The sequence below is a fragment of the Podarcis gaigeae genome (genome assembly GCF_964106915.1).
Source record: "Podarcis gaigeae genome assembly, chromosome: 4".
NCBI lineage: Eukaryota > Metazoa > Chordata > Lepidosauria > Squamata > Lacertidae > Podarcis > Podarcis gaigeae.
Genome location: NC_139677.1, coordinates 46,797,340 through 46,809,361, shown reverse-complemented (window position 1 = coordinate 46,809,361; position 12,022 = coordinate 46,797,340). Strand labels below are relative to the sequence as shown.

General features: G+C 38.5%; 1 protein-coding gene and 1 long non-coding RNA gene across 41 annotated transcripts in view; one reads left to right on the top strand and one right to left on the bottom strand.

The window, feature by feature from the left end:
* The window catches only part of DMD (dystrophin), a 991,104-nt gene extending 979,853 nt beyond the window's left edge, over window positions 1-11,251 (top strand). For 18 of the 27 annotated variants that reach the window (XM_083734109.1, XM_083734093.1, XM_083734094.1 and 15 more), the window contains one exon: window positions 8,590-11,251. In XM_083734109.1, coding sequence (XP_083590235.1) covers window positions 8,590-8,687 — 98 coding nt within the window. In that variant the 3' untranslated portion in view covers window positions 8,688-11,251. Of the gene's footprint in view, window positions 1-4,842; window positions 4,875-8,589 lie in introns of all 27 variants that reach the window. The other 9 variants (XM_083734089.1, XM_083734090.1, XM_083734086.1 and 6 more) reach the window with 1 other exon arrangement.
* LOC310842519 overlaps window positions 1-12,022 on the bottom strand; it is a 65,816-nt gene that overhangs the window by 13,648 nt on the left and 40,146 nt on the right. For 8 of the 14 annotated variants that reach the window (XR_014563130.1, XR_014563132.1, XR_014563133.1 and 5 more), the window contains one exon: window positions 40-81. The exons of 2 other annotated variants lie outside the window; for them this stretch is intronic. This is a non-coding gene — a long non-coding RNA (uncharacterized lncRNA). Of the gene's footprint in view, window positions 1-39; window positions 85-4,110; window positions 4,241-12,022 lie in introns of all 14 variants that reach the window. 4 more of the 14 variants (XR_014563131.1, XR_014563134.1, XR_014563140.1 and 1 more) reach the window with 2 other exon arrangements.

Here is a 12,022-nt window from a genome sequence, read left to right as displayed (position 1 = left end):
ACCCTGGAGTTCATGGAATATTGGTGGTGCTCAACTTACTTCAGTTTTCACAGTGTATCAAGCGTTCTTGGGAAATCACCTCTGCTGAAAAGATAGAGGACAGTATTCAACTAAGTTTTACTTAGAGTAGACAGATTAAAATTAATGAACCTAAGTTAGTCACATTCATTAACTTCAGTATGCCTGAGTATACTGAGTATATTTAGCTGAATACTAAATAGAGATGTTAATGAAATGTATTTGTGTGAAGAACAGAAGCAAAGACACTATATTCTCTTGCACTACCTAATCACTTCAAAAAACGAAACTTCCTGCAAATGTGCAAGTTATACAAAACTCTTTTTCTGGCATTGTTGCTTAATGCAAAAATGAAGTAAAACACAGATGTTACATTCTCATTGTGTTGTTTGCCTGGATAATTCTGCAGCTAGTAATGATGGATCAGTGAAAGAACTTGCTATGTATGCTAAGTAGGAAGCCGGCCAAGAATTCCCAGTATGATGTGGAAATAAATCTCACTGGGGAAAGTATTCTATAGGCTTTCCATTACAAATAAATTGGGAAATAATCTCTGATAGGTTCAACCTCAGGAAGGTATTATACTGATGATTAATTGATGCAGTTTAAATGTTAAGAGTTACACACTGATGGCATCAGGTTTTCCTTCTCTCTATTGAACTATGTTTTTAGCCTTTCTTATAAACAGAAATTTTATTATAAATTTCTTATAAAAGAAATTCTAAACCACAGAGCCTCTTGGGCTCGCCAATCAGAAGGTCAGCGGTTTGAATCCCCGCGACGTGGTGAGCTCCCGTAGTTTGGTCCCAGCTCCTGCCCACCTAGCAGTTCGAAAGCACATCAAAGTGCAAGTAGATAAATAGGTAGTGCCCCGGCGGGAAGGTAAACTGTGTTTCCGTGCGCTGCTCTGGTTTCGCCAGAAGTTACTTAGTCATGCTGGTCACACGGCCCAGAAAAACTGTCTGCGGACAAACGTTGGCTCCCTCAGCCAGTAAAGCGAGATGAGTGCCACAACCCCAGAGTCGTCCATGACTGGACTTAATGGTCAGGGGTCCCTTTACCTTTATAAAAAGAAATAATGCCTTGTGTAGACAAAGTTAGTGTATGTCTGACCTACGCAAACAGATCTTTGGAGGAAAAAATGCAGATGTCTATATAGTTTTTCTCTTGTTTTAACTTTTAAAACTGCAAAGAATAGCTGAAAGCTTAAACATTATAGAATGATCTCTGCACTTGCTGCAAAGCTGAAGGTTGGTGCTAAAAGTGGGAATTTCTGCTGAGAATCTGATGATTGCTGTCCTTAAGGAATTTTCTTTCTCATAAACTGTACAGTCCCATCCACATTCCCTTTAACATGCTGCTCAAAGCAAATTCATAGTAGCTGCAGCTGTTTTCCACAACTGCTGTGCTAACTCAAAACAGATGTCAAAGCTAGAGGTCTGACATGGTGGAAATATAGTATTAAATACCACCTTAGTGGTTTATTAAACCCTGCAAGATAATAGGTCACAGAGTAAATTGCTTTCACACTACACTTGTGGACAAACTGCTAAGTCTGATGGGAGTTTTGTATGTATTTGATTGAGACCTTGTTCATTTTAGCAAAAGAATGACAATGAAATGTAATGTAAGCTGAACAATCAAATTTTTGACTAAGCTGTGACGAATGTTTAAAAGAAATGGTGGTATCCAGTGCTTTTTTTCTAAAAAAAAAAAATGTTTACGGGTACTCTCATTTTCCTACTCACATTGAAATACTGCCCCACAATGAGGCCAAACTTAGATTCACAAAATGTTTAGGGGGTATGTGTACCCCTGCACCTCCTCAGGAAAAAAAGCACTGGTGGTATCCTTAGAACAAAGTAGCTACTTCTTAGCCCCATTCCCAAGAAAATTAATGCTACTGGAGTTGTGTAGAAATCAATGGGGCTTAAGTGAGTCCTAACTAATGTAATAGGCATGACTAATGAGGATGTTGGCATATTCATGAGGATTTGGGGGGATCCTTCATCTTAGCAGTGTCTCAGACAATGTCTCCATATTAATTGTGAAAAATAATTTGTTGTTATTCTTCTTGACTGTTAGATCTATCCTATATGCTCTCCATATGTCAAGAGTAGAGTGACTATTGAAATGGTGATGACTTATTCAGCTATGATTATTTCTAGCCTGCTTCACTATTTTATTTAATTATTTCATTTTTATGATGGTTGTGACAAGTAGTATGTGTGCATTTGATTTGGCTTTAATACGTTTTGTTTTTAATGTTATGTATTTTCCTGCTGAAAACATTTAGCTGTTTAATTTATTCATGAAATTTATAATCAAAATGATTCAAATGGAAGATTGCTTATAAATTCCATCTGTACCACAGTTTCTGGACATAGGTGTCAAACTGCAATGACAGGGCAATTTAACCGAACAAAGAAAATTGCTAAGTGGAAATTAGGGCTGTGTGATTTATTGATACATAATTGAAAACCAGTTTAAAGCCCAGATTGCAATAACCGTTGCATTATTTTTGACCTTGCAATACATTGCAAATGCCCACCGGGATGCAAGCAGTTGCTGAAGTCCTTGCCTGCTGCTTATCAGAGTACTGCAAAAAAAAAAAAAAAAAAAAAAAAAAATTACTGTCAAGTAAAGGGCTGCTAGCCAGCTCTAAAGCAGCTCTGCACCCTGTAGCCCAGGGAAGAAGGAAAATGGAGTAGAATTGCAAAGGTAAAAGGACCCCTGACAGTTAAGTCCAATTGCGGACGACTCTGGAGTTGCGGTGTCATCTCACTTTACTGGCCGAGGGAGCCAACATTTGTCCACAGACAGTTTTTCTGGGTCATGTGGCCAGCATGACTAAGCCGCTTCTGGCGAACCAGAGCAATGCATGGAAACGCCGTTTACCTTCCCGCCGGGGCACTACCTATTTATCTACTTGCACTTAGGGGTGCTTTCGAACTGCTAGGTGGGCAGGAGCTGGGACCGAACAACGGGAGCTCAACCCGTCGCGGGGGTTCGAACGGCCAATCGGCAAGCCCTAGGCTCAGTGGTTTAGACCACAGCGCCACGCACTTCCCTTGGAGTAGAATTAAGTAGAGCCAATTATAATCTGTTTTCTCTGTAGGCAGAGGGAGGTTGTTGGTTTCCCCCCCGGGATCCTTATGTTTGTTCTGTTGGGCTAGGTATCTCCCTCTATCTCTCTCACCAAGCCCTTGTTGTATTTCTCTCTCTCTCTCCGCCTCTCTCCTCTGCCTTTTCTTTTTCCTCTCCCTCCCTCTCTTGCAAGCCTTCTCCACCCATCCCGCCCCATGGTTCCTTTTGTGCCACGATGTGGTGGGATCGTGGCTGGGCATTGCAATGGAAGTTGTCCCAAGAGGGAGCAAAAAAGCCAACACTCTCCTCATGGGTACAATGGAGGAAACTGTGGGTGTGCATCCAGTTCACCAGACCTTGCAGAGGGAGGTGGGGTGCACACAATCAATCAACTGCATTTCCTGGTTGGGTTGGAACCTTGGCACACTGTTCCTCATGCCAAAGCCTCTGTGCTGTGATCTTGTCTCTTGCTCCCCGCCCCCCTGCCCACCACTTGTTGATCTTCTATTCTTTAGTTGCAATTGGAAATCTGCTTCTAGGAACAAACTGGGTTTGGGAGGAATCAGCCTTGGAAATATCCCCCCCCCCCATTACCTAGCTTACAACTTACATCTGAGTAGCCCCACTGGACTTCTTTGGAACTCTCTCTCTTTGCTGCTATTTCTGTTATGTTTTTGGTACATTCCCGGAGTTTTTAAAAGTTTGAGGGGGTTTTTTTTCTTCTTCCAAATAAAATGCAAGGAAAGAGAGCAGTGGTCTTGGCTAGGGCTGGCAATGTATCGCCCCAAACCAGTTTGAAGTTCACATCCAAGAATTCAGCGCTCAGCTGCTTCTCTCTCCACACCTTATTCCCTCCTTCCTCCTTATTTCAGACATTGTCATATATTGATATATGGTGATGTATCACAATGTTGAAAATCAGATACAGTGGAACCTTGGTTGTCAAACGTAATCCGTTCCAGAAGATCATTCGGCAAATTCCTTTTTAAAAATGGAGAAACACACCTCGGAAGCTGTTCGACTCTGATGCGCATTCGAAAACGGAAGCATTCACTTCTGGGTTGTCGGCATTTGGCTTCTGAATTGTTCCGCTTCCGAAGCGGTCGACAACCAAGGTTCCACTGCATTGCCCAGCCTTAGTAGAAAGATATAGAGAAATTTGTCTGTCTACTGCATTGAATCACCTCTCCCCTTCCTTTACAAGAAATACTATACAATATTAATGGCTCAACAACCTATTATGTAGTCTGCATATTATTATTTTACAACAGTGAACTAACGGTGTGTGAAATGTTTTCAGCTAAGATCACATTCTTTGTGCATCTTAGTCTTAATTTGGTTTTGAAAAAGTTTTATTGTTTTTCGGTATGTAACAGTGCTAAGGTGGATCACTCTTAATAATAAATCAAATACTATCTTCTGTGGGTAATAAAATATTTTAGAACAAAGCATGATGACTAATCAACACATACTGAGCAAATCTATTCCAATCTATTATTTTTCTTCCAGTAAATTTATTATCTCAGACTCTCTGCATTTTCATCAGAAGATATGGATTTTTATTACTTTACATTGATGACCTACAAGGGACATTTTATGCATTTTTATGCACTGTAGTCTTTTGGCTTATTTAAAAAACAATGCTCTGAATTCAGCTCCAGAATAAACACTGAAGTATTTCTGTATTTGTGTTTTTCCCTTTTTCTTTCTGATACCAAACTACTTCTCTTACTAAAGGAAGAAATGCCTCTGGAAAGCCAGTGAGAGAGGTTAGTGTGTCTGATGCCTACTGCAATAGCTTCTTGTTGGCTGCATCCTCTTTTTTTGTCTGGCGTTTGTGGCGCAGCATGTGTGTTGCTAGGTACATTTAACAGTTGTGGTCTAATATGCAATGTCTCTCAACATTCAGTTGACATCAGAATTGGAAGGAATGCTTTTTCTCTGTTAGGCCCTTCCAAAGGACATTTACTTGGCAAAGGGAATAAAGATGAAAATGTTGCTATAAAATCTTTATGGTTCGTAAGGTGTGAAGTTATTATCTGGCTTTAGATTAAAGTCTGAGACCATCTTAAGTTCTTGGCTACAATACAGGTTAAAAATATTGTATTTATAGGAAAAGAAGTGGTTGTGATGTATAAGCGATATAAATAAAGTATTCCTTTGGTTTGCAAGTTCAGCATTACACCAAACAGAATGTCGATAACACCCACTATGCTGTGTAAGGCAGTACAGGATATGGAAACCAATGTGAACAAAATCCTGCATTTTCATGTGGGAGAGACAGATTAAATGCAGTTCACCTATGCACTCTGCTAAGTGGCACTGGGCAACCCTTTATCTCATTTTGAATCTCACAACTGTAATTACTTCACAGGCTGGTTATAAGAATATATGGAGCTAAAGTTAATGGTTTTAATGATACAAAGACACAGAAAAAGTTTGTATGCTCTGGGATTGAGGAGCAGAGAGAATGATAAACAGATTTTTTTCCACTTTCTATAAAGTACAACTGAATCTTAAAAGCATTTTCAGAAGGATTTGAATGTTAAACTGTTATCCAAACAATGTATGTGGTGGAAGATGAACAGCCTTACAAAAGACTTCAACATTCAGAAATTCACTTGCAACTTTTGAATCTATGCTAGACAAATATGAAGCCAATTTCTCTTGTATAGGAAGCTAGCATTTTAAAATTTGTTCCCATCTAGGTAGGTGTTTATTTATTTGCCACATTTGTACCCTATACTGTTCAGCCCAAAATGCCTCCAGAGCAGCTTACATACAACCAAAGCAAGACAATCTCTACTTCCAGGCTTGCACTCTAAAAAATTACAGTACTCAAGCAAAAGGGGACAGGGAGGGAAAAGGAAAATCAAAATCAAAACTTGGGCACCAACCATCTTATAATGACCAGCCGTCATAGTTCAGGGTCAGGAGATGCCTGATGAAGCTTGCCTCTCCCATCTAATGCTGAAGCTGTGGTCTGAAACATCTGGAGGACACCTGCTTGGCAAAGTGTGCTGTATGCAGTGCACAGCTATGTCTGATGGCAGTCATTCCATCAACTGGGAAACCCATAATGATTAAGCTGCCATCCACAATATTATCTGTGAGGAGGTGGGGCAAAATGTAACTTAACTGCCACATTACAAATTTGGGGAAGGGAGGGGGGGTCATCTAATGATACACAACTGTTGGCTAGCCCCAGATTAAGATATCAGCACTGTGGGCTCCCTCAAAGCAAAGTACCGTACAAGAAAGACAGTGCCCTCCCATGACCAGGGAGGGAGCTATATGGCAAATTACTGCTACCACCCAGAAGTGATACCTTTACTTTGATGTTCTGCTGTATATAAGCATATAAATATGTGACATTTCTTCTGTTTAAACAAAAAGGTTTTTTTAAAAACATCTGATCTTGTGTATTTACTTTTTTAAAAACAAAACAAAATATTTTTGTGCTTTCAGCGCCTTATATATGTATTGGGGATGGGGAAACAACATCTTTCACACACTGTGAGACCTTATTACAGGCAACTCCCAGTTTAGGCACATCTTAATGATGTGCAATCGTGTGCGCGCACACGCACAGTGCGAAACCTGGAAGTAGCCCCAAAACATCACAAAAAGGGACGGAGCAGGCTTACACATGGAACTCCCACGCAAAACAAGAATTGCCTGTACATGTAAAGGTGCTAGGTTAACAGTCTAAGGCAAAAGTTCTTGAGTTGTTCAGTTCTCTGCTTAAAGAGGCTAGTTTCTACCTTCTTTTGTAAAAATGACTATCACTTTTACTCTAATCTAGTCCATCAATATTCTAAGGATCATTTATGCTGCTTTGCCAGGGTAGATGAACCATTACAGTATAGTGGAGGGTCCAATCACGTAGGAGCTCTCAATTTGAAGCAGCCTCCACAGGATGGCCATAACCTGTAGACTAGCTCTGCACCATCGCCTTCAGAGACACAAACAATTAAGCACCAGTTTCAATCCTGTGGCCCACTGGTTGTTCTTTGTTGATTATGGCGACAGCTGTAAGCACCACCACCTTCCATGCAAACATTCCTGAATGCTAAGAACATTATCAGTGGCTCTTCTCTAGTTACCAGCATCTCTACAGGTAAATCACATAGTGACAAGGGTCCTTTATGGTTAATTCTGCCAGGTACAAAATTTGTTTTCTTTTCAGAGCTGGAAAAAGGTCTGATTTGTCCAAAGCTCTTTACAGTTCAGTTTTATTTTGTTTAAATGCTAACGTGTTACCTGCATATGTAATAATTGCTTAATTCAGTTTTTGCTTTATTATTGCTTTATTTCTGTTGCATTAAATCTTTGTTTTTAGACCCTTTGAGAAAGTAAAAATTCCATCCCAAATCCTAACTCATTCAAGATGTGACTGTGTCTGAACATGACCCATCTCAAAGAGCTGCAAGCAGAACACTGCAGAAGGATATCAGTTCGTCCTGAATGTTGGGAACAGAAGGACAGCACAAAAGAGTGCTGCTCTTCTTGTGTTGCCCATTTAGCAGTAAACCAGCAGAACAAAAGCATTCTTAGAAAAAGATAGGATTTCTGTTGGCCTTGTAGTCATTCCCATTTTGGGCAGGACACCAATGTGGTCTGAAAACCAGGATTGGAAGAACTGCAGAGAAACACACTGATTAAAGAAAATATTTGCTGTACACCCATTTTATGCCTGCTATCTTTGCAGTGTGATGACTTGCATATTATAAAGATATATTTTTGTTAGGAATGGATTCAGATAAGTTACAGCCTAGCTAAAAAGCAAACATTCCATCAAATGGGATTTCTTCACAACATAAATCATGAAAAGAGTATTACTGCAGTGTAGCTAACAATAGCTAACGTAACCTGGCACATCCAGCTTTTCTTGCCCCCTTGATAATAGAGTTCATGCAACTAGCTTCCTTTCATTAGCAACAGTATTTTAAAAGATTCAGTGAATTTATGTAGGTTGGTTTAACTCTTCAATTTGGTCTCCAATGGAGGTTTCGTCCAGGACCTTACTCTCATTAACATCAATTAGCGCTTTGGCAAGTTCCCTAGTCAAGCTGTTTGGGTTGATTATGATTGATCAGGTTAGCTGTTATTCACTTTAATTGATTCATTTGCAACCACTTGTGTAGCAAAGTCTTTCACATGCACATTTAATTTTGCAGTTTTTGCCAAGGGTTTTCATGCATGTGCCTTTGAAATTGATTTGCTATGTCTGTCATTTAAGAATTTAGTGTGGTGCTAGCTAAAAAGCTCTGCAGGTTTCACACAGCTTTGCTAGTGGTTCTGCAAATATATATATGTATATGACTAATAATTGACAATTGTCCTTGCATGGAAGTGTGTATCATTTTATATCAAGGTACCTAACTCAATTTTCTTTTAAGAAGTATGTGTGGCAATCTTCAAAAGCAGTTGGAGTACACCAAGGACAGATTCATCTGTAAAATCTTTTTCTTTGTTTTACAGGCCACAATGTAGGCAGCCTTTTCCACATGGCAGATGACTTGGGCCGAGCAATGGAAACGTTAGTGACCATGATGACCGACAACAAGGTGTTAGAATAGAAGATGTGTTTTACAACTTCAGGCGTACCCGCATGGTTTTTATAATATTCATATGACAAAAGGATTAGACTGTAAGAGTTTACATGAAAACAAATTATATTTTTGTGAAGGGTAGTGGTACTATACTGTAGATTTCAGTAGTTTCTTAAGTCTGTTATTGTTTTGTTAACAATGGCAGGTTTTACACGTCTATGCAATTGTACAAAAAAATTATAAGAAAACTACATGTAAAATCTTGATAGCTAAATAACTTGCCATTTCTTTATATGGAACGCATTTTGGGTTGTTTAAAAAAATTTATAACCGTTATAAAGAAAGATTGTAAACAAAGTGTGCTTTATATAAAAAAAGTTTATATAAATCCCTATAAAAAACAAAAAAGAGGCAGTGCATTTGTTTAGCATCATTTGAGCTCTGTAATTGTATCAGACATAATTCATGTTCTGTGTTCTTTTCCTTATGAATCAAAGAGAGAATTTCTGAAACACCAAAACTATTAACATACATTTCTCATTGTTTTGCGTCTGACTAGCACTGGCTTAAAAAAATAATATTGTCCTGAACTTCCAGTAGAGGTAGCTTTTCTACCTCCTTCCAAGTAGAAATTAAGTCTTACAGGAATTTATCCAGCTAGTTGGCAATAATATGAAAGAGCACATTACATGACAAATGCTATCTTCAGAGCTTGCAACAATAAAAAAGACAAATTGAATCAGTATTCTCTGCTCCTGCTGTTTCCTCCACTTCTATGAACCCGAATGTTGTTAGTAAACACAAAATAGGAATTGCCTCACCGGATTATACCTTTGGACTTTATCATCCGGTATTCTGCCTCTGACACTGGCCAGCACCTTAATGCTTCAAAGCAGAAGTCTTGATTTGCTTTTATAGCCTGCGATGCCACCTTTAGTGATATACCCTGCATCTTTGTGGGTTGTTTTTTTTTGCTTTTTGGTTTTTGTTTTTTGAGGGGGGTTTGTGTTGAGGACTTGAATACAGATAGTGACCGACCTATGATCTGCTTCCATCCTGAAAGTTTGATTACTCATATTATTAATATTTAATTTTAATTGTTATAGTAGCAGTATTTTTAAGCATTGGGAATTGCCTAGTCTCTTAAAAACAAAATGGTCACTAGAGATCTGCCTTGCAGCAAATTCCAAGGAGCCACAACATTTCAATTAAACAGGAAATAGCATGGAGCAATTATATCAGCTTCAGTTCTATCAACAGTTAAAAGTAGCCACACTGCTTCATGGGAGGCTGGTCATCCAAGACAATAGCCAGTAATTTTGTTCCTCCCTAGGTCTTTCTACAAATAATACCGCACAATTAACAATGACTCAGGAGAGGGATAACAGAAAATAGATGTTACATAACAGCTCCTCAGGTTTACTACTATAAAATTTTGAGGTGCTGTTAACAAAAGCTTTACCATTTCATTCCCTTCCGCCAGCCTTTAATTCCATTGTCTGAAAATAGAATTTCATCAATCTAATCTACATTAATACTTTGCAAGAGTAAAATCTGTTACCTCTTCTTGTACGAAGTGTAATTAAACTTGGGGGGAAATATTTTATTTTTAACATTAAACATGGGTAGTCATGTTATTTCTACCTCACTTTGGTTTTGTGGTGTTCCTGACAATTATATACAGAAGATATTACATCATCACCACTTGTCCATTGTGTGAACAGGTCTTATCATCTTAACAACAAGAAGTTTAAAAATGTAATAACTTGCAAAAGAAGCCCCAAACGTACATTTTCAAATATTTTTTAAAGAACTTTGGATGCAATCTATCCTGGTGTGAGCACAGTGCCCACACACTGAGGTCTAAGAGCCCTGTTGCTACCAGTCTCCCTCAAACATGATTGTGAATGGAAGTTTGCCGGCACCAAGCTCTCCATCTTGCCCAGGGATATGTTTTTCCAAAAGGATGCATGCTGAGGGGAGGGGCCATTACCTCATGAGTAGGCACTTGACCCATACTAGGCTGGATTGTACCATTTATTCATCAATAAGCATCCTGCATATTCTCCTAGGAAAGTGCAGAATCTATGGGGTGGGGTTTGTTCATTTATGCCTTTAAGTTGAAAGTTCTCTTTAAACATTTGGAAACTAATAAAGAGTGCACGGCTGTTTTCATCAGGGTTTTCATTTTTTCCCCTTCATAGACATTAGTTTTGAAGTGAGTCTGTCAAAAGTATTTAAAGACTTTAAGAGCTTTATTGCTGCTTTTTAAGCATTTCTTTGGGAATATTTCATGTTCCTTATATCCACAAACTATTAAACTGTAATACATTTATCAGTGTAACTGACTAACTAACTAACTATCATTTGGCATGTTATACCATTGTTATCCAGTACTGGTTTATTACTTTGGTATCATAATCTATTGTGTTCTAACATCTACACTGTAACATTTACTAATTATTTTTATAAACTTCAGTTTTACTGCATTTTTCACAACATATCAAATTTCACCAAATATATGCCTTACTTATTGTATTATATACTGCTTTACTGTGTATATCAATAAAGCACGCAATTATGTTATAAAATTAAGTGTGGGGCATTTTTACTGATTGTCCAGCATTTAACTTGTGGCTCTTTATCCCAGTTAGACTGGCTTTATAGATTTCAGCTGGGCAGAATGCCACCTTATCCATTCTTGAATTCACGTCTTTCTACAGTGCAATTAAATACCCTGCAGTTAAAGGCTTTGTGGCCAAAAGCCAAACGGTAGTGCCTGGGAGGGGAGGGGTTAAGGATGCTTTGATGTCTTTTCCTTTTTCTTTTTCACAACAGTTGGTTTATAAGCTAAGGACATAAACCTCATATCAGAAAGCTATTTAATGAAAACTGCCTGGTTTGGATGTAAACAAGATTCAGTTCAAGCCATGAATACTTTCCTTCTGTGAAGCACTCCTTAAAATTCATATCACTAGAACTGCTTCTGCTTTCATCCATCTCTCCTCATAATTTTCACCTCTCAAGCAGACATTCTTGAAAGTTTACATACAGGTGTTGCTGCATTCTCAGACAAGACATATTTCAGCTCCTTTCCAAACAAACTCAAGGATGGCTTTGCTTAGCACTTGATTGCGAGAAACTCGGAGCAACTTTTCCCCTCCTTGGGGTTGGAACACTAAAGATCACACATTGAAAATAGCCCAACTAATCATTTTTTTCAAAAATTCCTTCACAATAAGGCCAAAGGCAACAAGCAACAATATACCCCTGCTCAATTTATTTATTTAAAAAATGGATTTTGTTCTTAAGGTTGCTCAGAACTGTGTTGATAGTAGAGTTTAGACACATATAGAGTGAAA